The 20,114-nt window shown below is 40.1% G+C and overlaps 1 protein-coding gene across 1 annotated transcript in view; it reads right to left on the bottom strand.

The window, feature by feature from the left end:
* The window catches only part of UNC93B1 (unc-93 homolog B1, TLR signaling regulator), a 374,232-nt gene that overhangs the window by 70,344 nt on the left and 283,774 nt on the right, over positions 1–20,114 (bottom strand). Inside the window, exon 11 of the mRNA XM_044084084.1 lies at positions 10,804–10,922. Within this exon, the coding sequence (XP_043940019.1) occupies positions 10,804–10,922 (119 nt within the window). The remainder of the gene's footprint in view (positions 1–10,803; positions 10,923–20,114) is intronic.

The raw sequence follows: 20,114 nt of genomic DNA, 5'->3' as shown, positions 1-20,114 counted from the left end.
CTAGGACTCGGTCCTAAGACCTCTCCTCTTTGGCATCGTCTTCTCTGAAATAAAAGCATATACCAAAGGGCTCTGCCCTTCTGCCTGACTGAAGTTTGCAGATGACTGCAAGTTAGAAGCAACTACTGAATTCCTAAATGATTTAGTCATCTTGCAGGAAGGTTTGTCCCAAACAAATAACTGGTGCCAGAATCATGGACTGAAACACAATGCCAAAATATGCATTACTGTATCGTTTTGGAAGTCTTCTACCCTGGGGAACTATCATACTGACAAATACACCCCTGACAAATGAGCCAGTTGTTTGGGATTTGGGAACTTATGTGGACAGTGACCTAACTTTTGATCGACATGTCCACTGTCATAAGAAAGTCCTTCTACACTGTGTAGCTTACAGACAAAGCAATTACAACTAAATCTAGAGATATCATTGTCTCCCTTAGCTCAGCCCTTATTAGGCCAGTCATCAATGCCGCCTTTGCAGTGTAGCTTTTCAGACACATTTAACAACTGAAACACCTACAGAAATACCTTACTGAAAACCAGGCTTAAACAATATGTCCTACATGTACCACCTTAAAGCACTGCTATTATACACAGTATCTATGGTAAGATGTGAGCTGCCTCTGGCATATATGGCATCCTCTGGCTGGATACTGATGGACCTCCTACACATCACTATGTCAACTAGCACTAGAAATACTTGGTCCAGGAATCTGAACCTCTTCTACAACATCAAAACAACAGTTTGGTGGGACAGTTATTCCTTGTAAAGGATACCACTGCTCTGAAACAGACTCCTAAATCACAAAGCAAACCCCATCTCAGTCCATATTCAAGTGCAGCTTGGATCCATGGATGGGTAATAGAAAATTTATCCTGGGACTGTCCCTGTACTAATGGATACAGGCAGCTCCTAAATGTTTTACCAAACTCATGGGTCCCTCCAAATTATCAATGGTATGATCTCAGTTATTCTCATTAGGATTAATATTTAATTAGCAGACATGTGATGGATAAGGTCAATCCAATGCCAAATGTGATTGGTTAATTCCAGCATAAAAAAGGAAATTGGCTAGGCTTAAAATGAAAAGCAAGGGCAGTTAAGCCTACTACTTACCTATGAACCTGCACAATGAAGTCTGAATGACTAAGGAGTCTAGACTGTTCACTGTTTGATCTATCTGAAAGGAAAAAGGGATACTTGGAGGTTCTGTTGCACTTTTCTTGGGTTTATACCACCGGGCTACATAAAATTACAAGTAAGACACTTTTTTTTTTTTTTTTTTTTACACCAACAGGGCATTACGGACCATACGGACCAGGCATCAGAAGAAATTCATTTTTGATTCTCTTGCTCCCCAGTACTAAAAACAAATAAACTTGCAAAAACACAGTTAGACCGTCCAAGGTTACTTCTATTTCCTGGATACATAGGGGTTGGCAAACAGGTTATGAAAGAGTCCTTTTCCTCTCCTAACTTGTTTCTAGTTAACACATCTTATCTTGCCCCAAACTGGTTCTTCCACACTGGTGTTTGAATTACTCAGCACTTTGAGATCAGTTTGTTGCGGCGGCAAGTAGTATCAACAGTAAGACGACAGACCTTTACAGACATTTTATACTTGCTAGTGTACCGACTATCAGAATAGATTCTCTTTCTAACCAAGCTTTATAAAGAAGAAGGCAAGTAGCAGCCTGAGGCTTGGGAAAGAGCACATGATACAGCCTGAGTGGCAATAAATATCCTGCAAGGTGTTGCACCATTGGTGGATGGGTGGCTTCAGTTTGAAAATGTAATAAAACAATGATTTTCGCTACAATGTGTTGTATTGTGTGAATTTATGCAGTACTTTACTGAATTTTTTTCCCTTTGACTGTGTAGTTGGTATATATAACTTAGGGGCAAGGGCGCCCGCAGGCAGGTGCAAGGGGGTGCACTTGCACCCCCCTGGAATCGGCTGCGGCTAGATAATTAAAAAAAAAAATTTTTTTTTTTTTTTTTTTACGCACATTCTCCTTTAAGAAGGAGTCCAGTCGCAGGCGTGCTGACATCATCGTTGTCAGTTTAAGGTTTGTGAGCGGGAACGGGAAACAAACAAAGGAAAGTGGTGTGTGTGTGTGTGTGTGTGTGTGTGTGTGTGTGTGTGTGTGTGTGTGTGTGTGTGTGTGTGTGTGTGTGTAAAATGCCCCAGGTGTACATGGTGGTGGGTAGTGAATAAGGCTTGAACCCTGTACCTTGGGCCCAAGTGGCAAGAGCCTGAATTCCCTACCCACCACCATTTGTGAAAATGTTGCAGGATTTTCCCTCATACTTTTTCTGTTCCTCATAAAATCTGTGGTTTCTGCATTTGTGTCCTTGTTGCCTGACAGCTACATGTTCTCTGGTTTTATTCTTGGCTGTCTGGAGTGTTTCTCCCTGGGCCTCTGCTAAAACTTAGCTTTTTTTTTTTTTTTCAAAGTCAGACTTTCCTGGTTAACAAAAGTTAAAAAAAAATAGACACACTTGTCAGACTTCATATTCTTCAGAAAGTGTATGTTAACAAAAGCTTTTATTTTAGCAATTTTCTAAGTGTACAAGATGGATATTTGAAATGTATCCCTGTGTTTGGGACTGTATCCCCCCCCCACCCATTATTGGCTTCGTCCAGGTTTTGTGCTAGGGTTGAGAGTTATGGTAAGAACTGAATTCACTGAATATGTTTGAGGGCTGTATTCACCCAGTATTGGCTTTGTTCAGGTATTTATTGGCTTCATCCAGGTTTTTTGCTAATGTTGAGAGCTATGGTAAGGACTGATTTCACTGAATATGTTTGGGGGCTATATTCTCCCATTACTGGCTTTGTCCGGGTGTTATTTGCTAAGAGGTTGAGAGCTATGGTGAGAACTGAATTCACTGAATGTTTGGTGGTTGTAGTAGTCACCCATTATTGGCTTTGTTCAGGTCTTTTGTGCTAAGAGGCTGACAGCTGTGCTATGGTGAGAACTGAATTCACTAAATGGTAGCTATTTAAGTTTCAGTCTTCCTCTTTCACAAAACAGTTTATTTGGTGTAGTGGTATGTTGCTCTGACTGTTTTGCACGGCGTCCCCTGGGTTCAAGACGTGGCAGTGAAATGTATGGTGGTAACGCAGCATTTTATTCTAGCAACTTTCAAACATTATACAAGCAATGTTTAAAATGTGTCCCTGGTTTTGGCCTTTTGTCCCCCAATAAATTTTGGCTTTTCCAGATTTCTTGTGCTTAAAAGTTCAGAGATACAGCTGGGTGTCGGAGTAGATTTTACAAGGAGCTGAGAGCTGCAGGGGAGCAAAAGTTTAGTGCTGCTTGTGTTTAGTCTGCTCGCATTAATAGCACAACAGATAATGTACTTGCTTTAGATGCTGAAGGCTGTGGGTTCTACTCCCACAGTAGGTAAATGCATTGCTGATTCTGTATTGTGTTGTAAAGGGGTGGATGCTGCAGTCTTTTGGCAAAGATACCTAGTAACTATGAACCTGTTAACAGTTTGCTATCCATTCCCTATTGCGGTATTACTAGCTTTTCATTTTTTATTGCATGCAACAAAAGCAATTTATTCTTCAAGAGTAACAGGCACTTTCAACCTCTTTATTAGTTACAAATTTTTTCAATGTGGAGTTTACTACAGAGATTGTGTATTTTTTTACTGATACTGGTGGACTTGAGTAGACTTTTTATGATGGAAATGTTCTGAATTGGGCAGTTTTGTCATTAGTGGATGCTTTTTGTTTTTTTGTTTACTGGAAAAATGTTCAAAACAATAAATTTAAAATGCCCTCTAACAACTGTACTGTATTGTACAAGGAATATAATGTAATACAGTCAGGCAAGAGCATGTGTATGTTATGTTCGAGGGGCCTATGATTTTGTAGACAGCCCAGAGTTAATATTTGCCATTGGCAAAATGTAAAGTGGGTTTCAGTGCTGTTTCAATGCATGCGAGTTTCAAGAGCAGAGAAGTTTTAATGTTGGTCTATTTTCATTGTGAGACTGCATTGCTTTAACAGATATGTATTAGGGTTTGTGCTGTAAAATGCAAAATAAAACTTTCAAATGAAATCCTAAATCATCAGAAGTAAAGCAGTATGCACATTAGTGTTTATGATAAATGGGACATTGGAATGGCTGCAGGGGGAGGCTCCATTTGACCATGATTTTGTGAGGGGGGGTAGCAAGCTCAGACAGCCCCGGTTGAACTATACCTCTCAGTTGTCCATATCTTTGCAGAATGAATAGATATTTGCTGCTTATTTTTGGTTTGTTCTCAAATATGTGATTTTCTAGCAAATTATTTAGGAATGAAGCCATTAAATGACAGACATTGAGTTTCAGATGTCATAACCTTCAGAAAAATGCATGCTAATGCAAGACTGTCTTTACGTTTATACAAGAGCAATTTTAGTAGTGTTTGTATGTTCCCCAATATATTTGGCCTTGTTCAGATTTCCTGCATTAAGAGGTTGAGAGGTACGTGCAAATCACTTTGTAGATTAGGAATATCCAAACATCTCAATTGTCCCCAATTCTGGCTCAAAATGTTGATCCTCCCTAATAATCCCTCCTCCAAAATGGCAATTTTGGAAGAAAATGTGGAGGGTTTACAATTATATATAACTGTAATGATCACTTATAGATTACCTCTATTTCAGAAATGCATGTGGATGCTCTTATTTTGTTAGCTGCTTCAAGTTAACTGTTAATATTAAAAAGGTGTCCCTTTTTGACAGGTATTTTTGCATCACATTTTGGTCCGTTTTTCATAAAATTGTGTTTTTTCTGGCAAATTAGTGGCAAGTCATTAAAGATTGAAGTTAGAAAATAATGGCAGACATTTGAGTTTCAGATTTCATACCCTTCAGAAAACTTGTACTAATGCAAGATCTACCTGTTCTATTTAAGTTATAAGAGCAATATTTAAAAATTGGCCTTATTTTTAGGCTTGTCACACTTCTAGTTCTATGTATGGCTTTGTCCAGATTTCTTGCTCTGAAGTTGAGAGGCATGAGTGTCAGAGCCATCACTGTCAGCCAGAGACATTTCAAATTGTGACATACTTATTGCACCCCACTCTCCCCATTGTAGTGGCTCTGGATGTGTCCATGGAAGGCAAGAAGCAGTTATGCAGTGTAAATGTGCAGAGTATTCCCCCATCCAAAGTAGATCACATATTCGACCGTGGCTTTTCATCTGTCCTTGATTTTGCAAAATGTTCTGGTTTTCTATCAGATTTTTGTACTGTTGATTTATGCTTCTTATTCTGGAACTGTATGCTGTCACAGTGCCCTGTTGCTCTAAGTAGCCATGGTTTAATGAACATCAGGTAAGCTTGTCAGAGATTGTAAGATGCAAGTAAGCTTTAGTAAGCTTGTCGGATATTGTAAGATGCAAGTAAGCTTTAGTAAGTATATTGTTAAAGAATTACCAGCATTGAAAGCCTTTTCGTTGTTGCCATGCAGAGAATATTTACATGACTAGATAATGTATAAGCCTTGGGTATTGAAATGCATATGACAGTTTTATTTATTTTATTTGCAGTTGGTTTGCCAGGATAGTCCATTGGGCCAAATTAACCCGTTTTCAATGGAGTCCTGGGAGAAAAGCTCCAAAACTAAGTAGGTTATTAATAGATATACAAATTATACAATTACACAGAAGTTAATCATACAAGAAATAACAATTTGAAAATAATACAACTAGAGCGAGTACAATCTAGTGATGAAATTAATAGGTAATACAGACTAAAGGGAAATTTAGCACAAAAGCACTGAAATTGCCTGGGGACTAGTTGGTTTATATACTTCTAATAGATTTTGATTGTTGGATCTTGATACTCTTGCAGGAAGGTGCATTTTAAAGGCTGATGAAAGGGAGGGACAAAGGGAGGGTTGAAAATGAGCTTATGTGCAAGATTTAGTTGAGTATATGTGAGAACTGGGTAGCTCTAGCCATTTTAGTTTTGGAGAGAGGAACAGTGGTGGGTGGAGGACTTGTGGTTGGTAGCGAACTTGGCAATTTTGTTGTAGCAAGAGGAAAGTTGTGTTGGAGGTCTGTAGATTAGTTAGGAGTGGAGCTCCATAGAGAAGGAGAGGATAAGAAATGAGGTAGAGGGTGATTTTGGTAGCAGGTGTAAGGTAATGATTTTGTCGGTAAAGCATACCGGGTTTTCTTGATATTTAACTGTAGGTGGGAGTTGAATTTGAGCTGGTATCAATTTGGACCCCAAGTAACTTGGTCTCTGACACCAGTTCCAGGGGTAGATTATTTTGTCTAGAGATGTGGAATGTGTTTATATTGAAAGAAGTTGCCTTAGAGGATGAATAACATTAATTTGGTTTTAGAGGCACTGAGTGCTAGGTGATTCCTTTTCATCCATTGCTCAGTTGTTGTAAAAGCATCTTGAGTCAGTTTTAGGAGTGAGGGATAGAGGTGGCAGCGCAGATAATAGCAGAATCATCGGCATATTGGATGATGTCTGAGAATGGGATAGAGTTGGAAATCATTTATAAATATATTTAAGAGAAGGGGACTCGGTATAGAGCCCTGGGGTACCCCAGTAGGAGTATTTAGAAATGAGGAGGTGGCCTTTTTCCATTTGACTGCTTGAGATCTGTTAGATAAGTAGCTGGAGAACCAGTTCCAAGGAGGAGGAGATGGGTAAAGTTTAGTTAGTAGCAGGCTGTGAGAGTGTGTCAAAGGCCTTAGAGAGGTCGAGTAGTAGGGTAGAAACAATTTGGCCAGAGTCGCGGGCTTTATTTACAGTTTCAAGGAAGGAGAGGAGGCGGTCATAATGCTATGATGTTGTCTGACTCCATGTGTGGGAGTTAGTAGGTGATTATCTAAGAGATGTGGAAGGAGTTGTAGTTGGATACACTTTTCTAGGAGTTTAGAGATGGGGACAGAATAGCGATGGGGCGGAAATTAGTAACATTGTTGTTGTTGCCACCTTTTATGTAGAGGTATGATAAAGGCCCTTTTCCAGACTTGGGGTACTATACATTCTTGGATAGAGCAGTTGATTAAAATGCTAATAGGGTGCGATTGCTTCAGCAGCTTTGCCAAGAAAGTAAGAAGGGATGTTATCAGGAGCATTGGTGCATGGCTTCAGTTTCATAAGGAATTTCTTTATAGTAGAAGTTGGGTATAGGTTTAAATGAGAAAAAGGAGTGTGAAGAGGGAGAATTAGGGGCAGATGAAGCTGATGAAGTAGTAGGAGGAGTGGAGGGATGGGAGTTAGTAGATGGGAATGAGGAAGTAGTAGCAGTGTAGTGGTCTTAGAGAAAGATGGCATTAATTTGGAAATGGATTCAATGAAAAGAGTTAAATTGGGTAGCCAAGTCTTGGTCAGGAGCGTTTGGGTCTGGGGTAGGGGTATCTGGTTTGCTGGGGTTAAGTAGAGTAGAGATACCTTTCCAAAATTTCTGAGGGTTTGATTTTATTATTTTGAAGTGTGGAAAAGTAGTTTTGTCGGTCTAAGATTATGAGCTTTTACCTTATTTCAAAGTATTTTATAGTCATTGTAATAAAAGGACAGGATTACAGTATTTTCAGAAGCTCATTACATTTTATTGCAGACCAGTGTCTTATAGCAGTGTCTGTGTGTTAGTACAGTTGTAGTTGGGTCAGGGTGGCTTTAATGGTATATGGTAAATAAGCATTGCTACCTTATTTAAAAGCCAAGCCCTGCAACAACTAGCTCCACACTGAAGTCGAAACACAATAGCTCTGGTGGGTAAATGTCCTCTGTAGTAATCAAAAAAGGCAAATGTTTAAAATAACTACAGCTTATGTGCAAACACAATAGGTAGTGATGAAACAATGCTCTGCTAAAAATGCTTTAATGCTCCACAATGCTGAGATCAGTTATCACTGGCTACCAGGATTTCACCCACTTCAGCTCAAGCACGGTGCCGTTCAGTGCAACCTTCCCAGAACTAATTTGTCTGACCAGAATTATTTGGTGTGTGTATTAGAGGGAGGTAGCATACCCTCAGCTGTCCAGATTTTTGCCCCATATTCCTCCTAAAAGGATTGAAGTTGCTAAATGATACATTTCAGTTTTAGATGTCATTTAGAAAAATGCATACCAACACAAATCCTGTTACTCTTGTAATTTTCTAAGTTTCTGAGAGCCATATTTATAATCTGTCCCTATTTATTTTAGGCTTTGTCCAGATTTCTTGCACTAAGGTTGAGGCCTTGAGGGTGTGGTATGTTTGTGAGAAAGTGAAATGCCCAAGTTAACAGGTGGAATTTTCAAGTGCATTTTCAAGAACTGTGAGTTTTAAGGAAGCTAAGTCCACTGCTGCTCATGCCAAGTCTATTTACAATGTGCAACTGTTTTGTTTAGCAAATGGTATCTCTATTGTGGTATAACGTTTTAAAGCTATGTTAGTAGCACCACAAGTAGAATACTTGCATCTTAATGTAAAGGCTTGAGGTTCTATTCCTACAGCATATACATTTGTATGCTGCAGTCCTCAGGATGCCCTCCTTTGGATGAGATGCCTAATAACTATGAACCTGTTTTTCAGCTTGTCATCCATTTTCTATTGCAATATACCAGCTTACCATTTTTTTAATTTAACATAGGCAATTTATTCTTTGATGGCAACAGGCAATTCAATCAGGTAAATCTAATAACTTTTGCATGGCCCTAATGGTGTGCAAGGAGCCTATTGCTTGAAAACAGTTCAAAGGTAAATAACCTGCCACTGGCCAGATGCATTTTCTTTGAATGTGGGTTTCAATGCTGTTTCATTGAATGTGAGTTTCAAAAGTAGAGAAGCTTTAATGCCAAGTCTGTTTTCATTGTAAGACTATTGCTTTGTTTAGGTTTAGTAAATGTCTCAGTGTTTGGGCTATAATGTTTGAAATAAAAGTTGTAAATTAAATCCAACTGCCTGTAATCATTGTAGAACTAAAGCATAAAACAGTATGCACACAGATTTGAACAGTGTCTACAGTAAATGGGGAGAAATAGCCAAGTAATGGGACACTGGAATGGCTGTGTGGGCGGGGCTTGGGGTGGGTGGACTTGGGTGGGGCTGTGTTGGCAGGGGGCGGGGTGAGCTATGTGGGTGGGGCTCTGGGTTTGCACCCCCCTGCAAAAAATCCTGCGGGCTCCCTTGCTTAGGGGTACAAAAGGCTTTGGGTCACTGGCCAGATGTTGGGCTATCATTTGTAGGAAATCCCTTAGGTTATGAATAATGCAACAGTAATATGGAAGGACATCTTTATTTACAATCAATTCAGTGTATGAATTAATGAAAGGTTAGGCTCATGAGTGAGGTCTAAGTATCTCTGTGACGTGGTAGACTGGCAGAGAAATATCAGTGGGAGTTGAGGTAAAAATATTACCGGCATCTTTGAGGTGCTGGCCAAATACTATATCTGTCATAACTGCATTTATGACTAACTTGTTGATGGCTAGCCAGTTCCAGAGTACAGAGAAGTAGGACTGCAGTTCTTTGGAAATACAGCTGATGTCCCTACTGGACCTTTTCATGACTATGACATGACATGGCTGTATATAAAACACAGTTTATCTGCGGTATTTCCCAAGGCAAGTCATTAAACATAGGGAACAAAAGGAGACTGCAAAGTACAGATTTCTAAGGAACACCAGCAGAAATGTTGCAATGTACAGCACATTGTCTCCTTCACCTTTAAAGTTTCTACCTCTCAGATATATTGAACAGAAAAGCTGATTTATTCCATATGTTAGAGCTATTACTCCCTCTGTCTTTAGGAGAACTGCATTTTCCCCTCTTCTCTTTTGTTAATGTGTCATTTTATGTAAATCAACTACTGTATCTGAAACTGTATATAAAATTGTTGGAGCTTTTCTCCCTAGGCCTCTGTGAAAAAGGGCTTTCCTGATAAAAAATGAAAACAAATAAAATAAATATTAATATGCCAAAGTCATGTTTACTGTTACGGTTTTCCTGGAAGTGAAAATTGGATGCCAGTCTTTATTTTATTTCTTTTTTGATTATTTGTTAGCTGGTCCTTCTCATATCCTTTTAGCCAAGTCTTACACCACAATTCAGCATATAATCTATACAGACAGTTTACTGTAGCCAATCAAGAAGCATATTTTGAAGATGCGGGAGGAAACCACAGTACTTGGGAAAACACATGTAGACAGTAACCACAGGTCAAGACTAAACTCCATATCCTTGAGTTGCAAGTCAAAGATCTTACCACTAAAACAAAACATTTCATATGAGCAGTCATATATTTGGACAGCTTATATCTTTTTGTGGAGTGTCTGCTTGATACATTTCCAATTAGTGTGACCAGGCCATAATTTCACTTTGAATGTGAAAACAATTTCAGACTTTGTATTGCTACTCCAACCAAGAAAGCCACCAGCTAATTACTGTAAATGTATGAATTATGAGTAAAAGCCCTAAATTTGAATTACCTGGCTCTGGCCAAACTCCCGACAGCTATGAATGCCTGAGAGTTCTTCATAAAGACATTTTATAGTTTCTTTATATGTTTATTAGACAGCACATTTTAATGTAGATGATGCAAGTAAATACATTATTCATAAGACAGAACACTGGGATGCTGAATAGGACTGGATAATTTAATTATGCTTTCTATATCACATTAGGCTGTACTAGACTGCAATTTTGTGAATTAGCTGGACCTAATAACTTTTAATGTGGAAGACATATGCTTAGTTTACCAAATTAATTATTAAAAGTAAAGTATATTAAGAGCAATAAATCAGGAAACAGAGCAAGGGACAGGAAAAGATAAGCATTTACTGACCTTCATCATAATACTTGACCAGAGGTAGACAACAAAAATTGCCATAGCTTGCCACCAGTGATACACAGTAAACACAAAGTCTTGTCGTTCCTTGTTTTCATAAAACATCCCTAAAAGTGCTGTGGAGACAGAAAAAAGGTAATAAAGCAAAAAATCAGTGTATGATGTTATATCAATTCTCTGAAGGCTAATCACAAACATTACCAATCTGATAGCCCCAGGTTCAGATTTATGCTAGACAGCATGGCAGGGCATGTGTTACTAAACAAAAACATTACTCCTAGGAACAGTAATAGAAGAAGCCAGGTTTATAGACCTATCAAGAGTGTTATCACACAGTAACAATTAACCATGAAAAGTGTCTCACTTCTAATAAATGTATATGTACTTACCATACTATGTGATCAATAAACTGATATGTAGTGGGATAACTGTTGGGACTACTTATTCTGGTATCCCTACTCATACAAAGTTCATATTGAGTTTATAGTATCCATGCTTGGAGACTGTCTCTCCAGCCAGTGCATATTATAAAGTCACTTGCCAGACCAGGAGGGCATGCTCAGCTCCTGCATTACCCTGATCAGCTGCCATATACTGAATGAGCAAAACCTAAAAGACACAAGAAAAAAAAATACTCAAGACCAGAAAGTTACGTACCTGCCCATACTCCTGAAAAATCCATCCTCAGACCCTAACTAGATAAGTCATCCAGACAGGACAGCAATATGCACCTACTGCAAAAGGCTTCCTTGCAAATTAACTGATATGGTGAATATGTCCTTGATATGGCGAGTATCTACCTGTTATGTCAGACTTCTAAAACTCTCTGTAGTAGCAACTGCTAGTAGGAATCCTAAACACTGAGGATTAAATTACCCTGTAAATTTGAAGTTGAAAGAAGTTAGTCAATGGTGTAAAAGACTGAGTCCTGAAGCAGAGATTCATAGGTGTATACTAGACTAATGGCCACCAAAGCTTAGGTGTCAAAGGAGGTCCAGCTCCTGCAGTCACAGTTCAAATAATTCTTGATACAGACGTGAAATGGTAGTAAAATAGCTCTAGCACAATTGTTCAGAACAGAGATATTTTTGAAGTAAGCACAGAAAGCAGCCAAGCCCTCTGTGAAGTAGCTTTTGATGCAGCATTTTTGAAAGGGCAATTAGCTGTCTGATACCTACAAGGAACACAGAGAACTACGTGGAAAGGGATTTATTAGCCACTGCAAATCCCTTCACATTGCAACAAAAGAGACAGTAGCCAGTACATTTTCTTGAACTCATTCACACGTGTCACACGTAAAGCTTGACCAAGTACTGCTTATCAGTGCATTAAAAGCCCATTCTCCATGGATTTCTACTTTAAAATTAAAACAGAATGTGATCTGTGCACTGGTCGTAGGATGGTTTTGGCACTCAAAGGACACCAAGATTCTTGAGAAAAATCAAACTGGGTTCTCTCTATAGATAAGAGCCTGTACCACTATGATCCTATGGACAGAGGTGACACTCCTTAATTAAGTCTGCTTCTAAGCAATGACTTCACAGATGCTGAAACAACCAGTCCAAGCCAGAGAAGGGACAAGTCTATCAATAATGGAATTCAGGTTCCATAGAGGAGAAAGGTTTACAGAGGTGGACAAAGAAGCTTAACTCTTTTCAGGAACCCCTTAACCAGCATTGTCATTGGCCATGACACGGTCACCTACAAGCTCAGAACTGTCAATACTATAACTGTTGGATAACTACGACCCAAGTCATACAACTACCTGAGACAGGTCAGGATCACAAACAGACCGTCTGAGGAGGCACAGGACATCTCTTTGCCCAGATGGAGAACCATATCGATTTTTAATATAGATGACAAGTGGAAAGCATTCTGGTAGCTTCAGTCACCTCTGAAACACCTGTTGGAAGGTTTCACAGGAGCACAGGATCTAAAGGAGCAGTCATTCCTTAACTTATACTGGAATAAGTTACTCTACTGACAGTGACCCAAATACCTGAAAGCACAGCCTGCTCAGCAATCATTGGGTAATATGGTTGAAGTTAGCATTTCTTCTATTACTGTTATATTGAGGAGGTGAATCGGACTGAATAGAGAAAAGATATACTCAGATCTTCCTTGCTACATGAAGCAGAATGCATCCACCATTAACTCCCTTCATCCTGCTGATCCAAGCAGAACAGGAGGAACAGCACTTTCTTCTGAGTGGTGAACACATTGTCCTCTGGATCGTCCTGCTCTCAAATGAAACTGATCCGACAGGATTCCCTTATCATAAGCTCAGTGAGAGGACCCATGAGGGAATCGATCATTGAATTCACTTTGATTGGGGCATGGACAGTTGCAACTAAAACCCTATTTCAAGGCTCAGTGCCAGACTAGCATCACATCTCTTCCCAGGCAGGGAATATGAGCACTTACTGATCCATCTGTTCATGTGATAGACCACAGCCAGGAAGAGTTCTGGATTCAACTCCCCTTACAGAGCTTTCAGAGAAAGGAAAACAGTTCACATCTTTAACTGGTTCATAAGACCAGTATCCCTTGATGTCAACATCACCTGAATGAAGGAGTCCAGGTGAGCTCACCAGCCAATTACTAAAATATTCAGTATCAATACCTGCAATAAATACAGCTGCAAGAAGGAAAGGCCTCAATGAGATCGGTGAGAATCACCACTTTATAGACTGACAAAAGTCTAACACTGCATAAAGGTGGGCCATCTACAGACCCATAAGTCTCACTTGTCTCATATGCAAAGCCAAGGAAAACATTATCATGGAAATGATCAAAAGTGACACCGGCAACCTCCAGACATGGGACCCAATGCAATTTGGTTTCATCAAGTACAGGTCATGCCTAGTCAACCTGGTGGACTTCTTTGAGAAGGTCACCAAAGCAAATGATGAGGGAAAAATGGTTCACACCGAGTACCCTGACCTGGCCAAGGCATTTGGCACAATCCCCACTCAAGCATTGTTGACAAACTTAACAGATTAGGTACAAATCCTTATGTCACCTGGTGGATAGCCAGCTTGCTTGCAGACAGTACCCAGGAAGTTAGAATAAGGGAGTCTACCTCTATAAAGAGGCCAGTCACAAGCAGAGTATTTCAGGGATCAGAAACTGGAACCGCTCATTTTTGGCATTTACTTCTCTGAAGTCAAGGTCACCATTAATGGCCTCTGCATGACTAAATTTGCAGATGATTGGAAATTAGGAACTGTCCACCACCAACACAAATGTTCACCAGGAAGGGCCAACACAAACAGCTGATGCCAGAACCATGGACTAAAACTAAATGCCAAGAAATGCATAACAGTATCCTTCGGGAAGTTATTCACTCCTGGTAACGATCATATTAAAAACACAGCCCTGTGAGTTGATCCAGTAGTCAGGGAATTGGGGACACATGTAGGCAGTAATCTAGCCTTTGACCATCATGTGTCTGTAGTAATGAGGAAATCATTCTATGCTGTACAACTTATAAACAAAGGTATGGCATCTAGGTCCAAAGAGGTCATTGTTCCATTCTATTTGTCATTCATCAGACTTATCATGGAGTACAATGCCCCCTTTTGTATGTACACAACCAGGCATATACAACAACTCGAATGTCAGAGGTTCCTCACTAAAAGAAGACAGGGTGCAAGTAACATTGTATTCAGACTTCCTCAAGGTCCTATCCTTGTATTCTGTCTCCTATAGGCTGTTGAGGGAAGATCTATGACTGGCATACAAGGCATTGTCAGACCCCACTCTTATGGGCCTCCTGTATTTCTGCAAAACAACCAGCACCAGAATTACCCATTCAAAAGACTTAACCCTTGTCTGTGATATTGTATGTATATGTATGTAGATATATATATATATATATATATATATATATATATATATATATATATAGGTTTACCATCAGAAGGTCGAACCCGACACCATCGAATGGTGGGATAATCGACCCACTTCCGTGAAACTGACAATGTTGAATTCTGACACTGTCGAAATACAACTTGCCGTAAACCTCGAAACTGCCGTTAACATGGGTCGAGATGGGGGCGAGATTTATACTTTGACAATGTCGGGTTCTACACTGTTGGCATTCGACCTCCAGACTTCGAATGAAGACCTTCTGATTGTCACCTATATATATATATATATATATATATATATATATATATATATCATCATCATCATCATCCCCTTTTTCCCATTTACATGGGATCGGGGTATCGTACTAACTGTCGCCAACTCTCTCGATTCAGTGCCACTCTCCTGCCTTCTTCAACACTCATGCCTGACTGTCACAGATCTTCTTTCACACAATCCATCCACCTCTTTGCTGGACGGCCTTGCTTCCTCTTACTTTTTCCTGTCTGTCCCAAATCTCCCTCACCAGATTGTCTTCTGCTTTTCTACACATGTGCCCATACCATCAAAATCTGTTCTCTTTGATCTTTTCTGCAATCGGAGCTACTTTGGCTTCTGCTCTTATGTCCTCATTTCTTCACCTGTCCCGCAGTGTACATCCTACCACCTTTCTCAGGCACTTCATTTCTATCACCTCTAGCTTCTTCCACTGTTCTCCCTTTACTGCCCAGGTTTCTGTACCATACAGTAGTGCTGGTCGCACCACTGTCTTGTACACCTTACTTTTCAGCTTCTTTGGCATTCTTCTGTCATATACTACATCTGATACTCTATGCCAGTTGGCTGCAGCCCCTCTGATTCAAGCTTTGACCTCTTCATTCAGACTACCCTTCTCCTCAACCACCCCTCCCAGATACTTGAAGCTGTTTATCTGTTCCACTATCTTCCCAGCTATCTCAATTCTCAGCTTCTTCTGATTTCCCCAATCTGCTGCCATTACCATGGTCTTATCTGTGCTTAGTTTCATCCCATGTGCCTTCTGATTTGCATTCCATTCTCCTATCCTTTGCTGAAGTTCTAGATCAGAGTCTGCCTGTACTGCCACATCGTCTGCATACAACAGCTTTGTTGCTCTGACCCCTCCAACCTGTTTGCTGATGTAGTCCATTACCAGTATGAACAGCAGTGGGCTCAGAGCTGAACCCTGATGTACACCCACTCCCACTGGGAACCAGTGTGACATCTGGTATATATATATATATATATATATATATATATATATATATATATATATATATATATATATATATATATATGTATATATATATATATATATATATATATATATATATACATATATATATATATACATATAGACAGATAAGACCTGCTGGAGAGACAGGTATGTATCCCAGAGACTGGGAAAAGGCTCCTTATCTATGTGAAGTATAGTTCCTCCCTAACCCAATTCAAGTGTAACTTTGACAACTGGATGAGGAACAGTAAATTCATCCGTAGTTTGGTACCTGCATCTCTAATGGACACAGGCAGCCTGTAAATGGTTCATCTCTTAGGCCTCTGCTTGTAAATGTTTTACCTCCCAAGCCCCTGCTTACACTTCTCAAGGGTACCATAACTTGTCAGGGATTTGGGATGCACAGCTAGGCTTAAAAAGGCCCTTGTTGTCATTAGCCTAGTAAACACCTATGAATCTATAAACTAAAAGTCCATTACTATGTGATCAATTTGCATTTGCAGCCACCTCACAGATAACTGCCATATCTTATACTCATGTGCCTGATTACAACCATGAATGCTGACAAAATGTCTAAGAGGCACAGAAGACATCACACCTGAGCCAGAACAAAGTGAAGTGACACACTGGCCAAGCATACTGAGTTACATTCCAGTATGATTTGAAGGCCAGAACAGGTTCCAGAGATTGCAATATTTTTACCATACCTTATATTAATATGCTCATGTCTTAGAATGGGGTGGTAAAGATGGTATTCTCCTCTGTCACACTGGGACTATGGTTTCCTAGCTGTCTCACCTGTCCCAGACCTAGTCCTTATATGTGGATCAGTCTCTGGAAAACAGGCAGACTGTGCAGAACCTGGAGATAAGAAGACTTTACAACTACCATGTACAAGAAGCTTTTATACACATTAGTGTTACTTTGACTATAGTGAAGCTGTCACATTGCAGAATTAGGAATGCACCTGCACTGGTTGCAACTCCCAATTTCCCAGAAAAAGAAGAAACAAACTCTTGCAGAAAGTGGAGGACCACCCAGGTGTCAGGCAATATTGAGTTCCCTACTTCCACAAGTCCATCTGTGGGAGACCAGTTACGTGATTTTATCCCAGCATGGACAACCACAGACAGGTAGGTTCTAGTTGTAGTCATAGACAGATATAGCTCAAAGATGTTACTTCTTCCACAAGAAAAACCTCTGATCGGGGGTCAGGAAGTCTCCACACAGCTCATGGGATAGGCCCAGATACTTCTCTACAAAAGGTTCAATACTATATACTCCAGCTATGTAGGAAGGCAGAAGGTGTTTATATAGATTGCTCTTCAAAAAGGAATGTACATTATATAAGAAGCAGCTCTTTCTGTAGTAATTTGTTAGCAAGTTTAAAGCATTTTTTATTATACAAAAATGCATATACACAACACACATACAATCTGACTTGAGCAAATCATAATCTTTTTATATCAAATAAGCTCTTTGTTGAACACATTAAAAAAATCAGGGCACCCCAAGACTGTACAGGATGTTATTTAGTCTTAAAAATATGCTGTGAAGGTGAAATAAAGACCAGGCAAGGAACTGTACATAACACAAATGTAGAGAAGCATGAATGACAACTAGATGAAGAACAACAGATCATTTGGCTAATTCTGCAGTTATCAATGATCAACACAGAAAAAGTTCTGCACATACACAAACTGAATTAGAAATGCAGTTTACTATAAGTAAATCATAAGTTTCAATGAGAGGTTGTCTTTGGCATAAAGTCACTGATAAGGAAAGAAATTCAGAAAACCAGGACTGGCTCTTTTCCACTACAGTTTCATCAAAACTGATTAACTGCAGGGAAGTTCTTCGTCTTGTGGTTACAACCAAGCCAAATAAATAAGTCTTGAATTAAAGGCTACATCATATTCTCTATACACCTCAACCGCTTTATGTTTCAATATTTCAGTGTAAATACCAGGCTGTGGATTTCATAAGAAATCATATTGCTCTCTCCTAAAACTACTTAACCATCCTTTTCTTAAAAATTCTTCAACTTTCCACAGATTTAATATGAGCAGGTAGTCTGCTCCATAGGTTCATGGGTTCATAGGTAAGTGCTAGGCTATCGGCCCTAGGGCTAATATAAGCCTAGCCAAAAGAGGTTCCCTGGCTTTCTCCACCCAAGAAAATAATTTTCCTGTGCCCCTGTCGAGCAGGGCCACAGAAGTGATCCCCGGGGTGAATTTCCTGTTTCCCATCCAATTCTCAAGATTTCTCTTAAAGAGGGCTAATGAGAAGCTTTGCTTGACATGAATGGGTAGTCTGTTCCAGAGCATGGGAAGTCTCTGGGACAGGAATCTATCCCTACAGCATGTTCTGTTTATTGTGGTGACAAGGTTTAGGTCCCTGGAGCATGTGGCCAGGAAAGAGTTGGATTTCTACAAGTGTAGCCTGTCCATCAGACCTGGGTTAGACATGGCTTTGTATGTTAGGTAGAGGTCGCCTCTGAGTAGGTGATATGCGATGGAGTACAGCTGGAGCTTTTTGAGACTGTCTGCATAGGGCATCTGTTTGAGGCTGGTAATCCTCTTTGTGAGGTATTTCTGCAGCCTTTCCAGTTGTTGTAGATGTCTTGTGAGGTACATACTAAAAGGGGCATTGTACTCTATAATACGTTTAACGAGTGATGAGTACAGGGGAACAATTACCTCTTTTTTCCTGGATGAGAAACCTTTTGTGATGAGGTGTGTCACGTAGGAGGATTTCCGGACTACTGAGGCGATGTCATTATCAAATGAGAGACTACTGTCCACCTGTGTCCCAAGGTCTCTTATCACACTTTCACTGTTAAGGAGACAACCACCTATGTGGTAGCTCATGGGTACAGAATTTTTACCAAAGGGGATGACAATGCACTTTTTGGTATTGAGCTTGAGGCCATGACTTTGACACCAGGCGTCTGTGTCAGTGAGGCCCTTTTGTAGGATGTCCACATCATTAGGGGTTTCAATTATGGCTCCTAGTTTGCAGTCATCTGCGAACTTCATTAGCAAACACCAGCCTGTACTTCAGAGAAGTAGATACCAAACAGGAGAGGACCCAGAACTGAACCCTGTGGTACTCCACTTGTCACTGGTCTGAATTCGGATTTGGAGTCTCCTACTTTCACAGTGTGGGTTCTGTCAGTGAACCAATTGGCAACCCATCTTGTGACAGGGATTTATACCTAGTTTAGTGAGTTTATCTATAATTCCAGAGTGGAGGATGGTGTCAAAAGCCTTGGCGAGATCTAGATAGGGTGTGTGAACCACCTTACCCTCGTCTACGACTTTGGAGACTGCTTCAAAGACGTCAATCAGGTTTAGGAGACATGATCTGCCTTTTACAAACCCAAATTGGGAGGGGTCCAGAGTTTGGACATTACCAATGTGTTTGTTTATAAGTTCCATGATGATATGTTCCATGGCCTTGCAGACCAGGCTCATTAGACTAACGGGGCAGTAGTTCCCAGGGTCTGTGGTGGTTCCCCCTTTGTGGAGTTGAATAACCGTCGCTGTGCACCATTCAGTGGGCTCAAAGCCCAAGGTGAGGCTATGATTGAACATGGTGCTTAGGTGGGGTGCCAGTTCATTCTGTAGTTCATGTAGAACGCAGGGTGGGATGTTGTCTGGTCCCATGAATGATGTGTTTTTTTACCTGTGCAGCCATGATTACAGGAAGTCTGTATTCTTCCAGTATAGAGATGGGCCCTTTAAGGGGTGGGGGTGGGGGGTAAAGTTAGCACTGAACCTATCTGCCAGGATGTTGGCAATATCAGTTCGTTCTGTATATTTAGTGCCATTGTGCAGTAACTAAGAGCAAATCTGAGTGTTGCCATTGAGATTCTTGACACAGCTATAGAATGCTTTGTGGTTGTCTTTAGAATCAGTGGTGATTTTCTTTTCATAACTAGCTTTGGAGGATTTTATGAGGGATCTGAGCTTCTTACTGGGGCTAACCAGGGAGTTCTTCCACTCATGGGATTTTACTCTTTTTTGCAACAGTTTCTTTCTGTTGTAGAGTTTGTTTATGGCAGGGGACCACCAGATTGGCTTCCTTTATTTGGAGGATAGCATTTGGTTCTGTTAGAGATAGCATGATCCATGCACTCATTTAAGTGCTTATAAAGTGCATTTGTGTAGGATACAGCAGT

This window comes from Protopterus annectens, chromosome 9.part0 (genome assembly GCF_019279795.1).
Source record: "Protopterus annectens isolate FY-2018-M chromosome 9.part0, PAN1.0, whole genome shotgun sequence".
In the NCBI taxonomy this organism is placed as follows: Eukaryota; Metazoa; Chordata; order Ceratodontiformes; family Protopteridae; genus Protopterus; species Protopterus annectens.
Note: the sequence above shows the minus strand (reverse complement) of the source record. Positions and strands in the feature narration are given on the sequence as shown.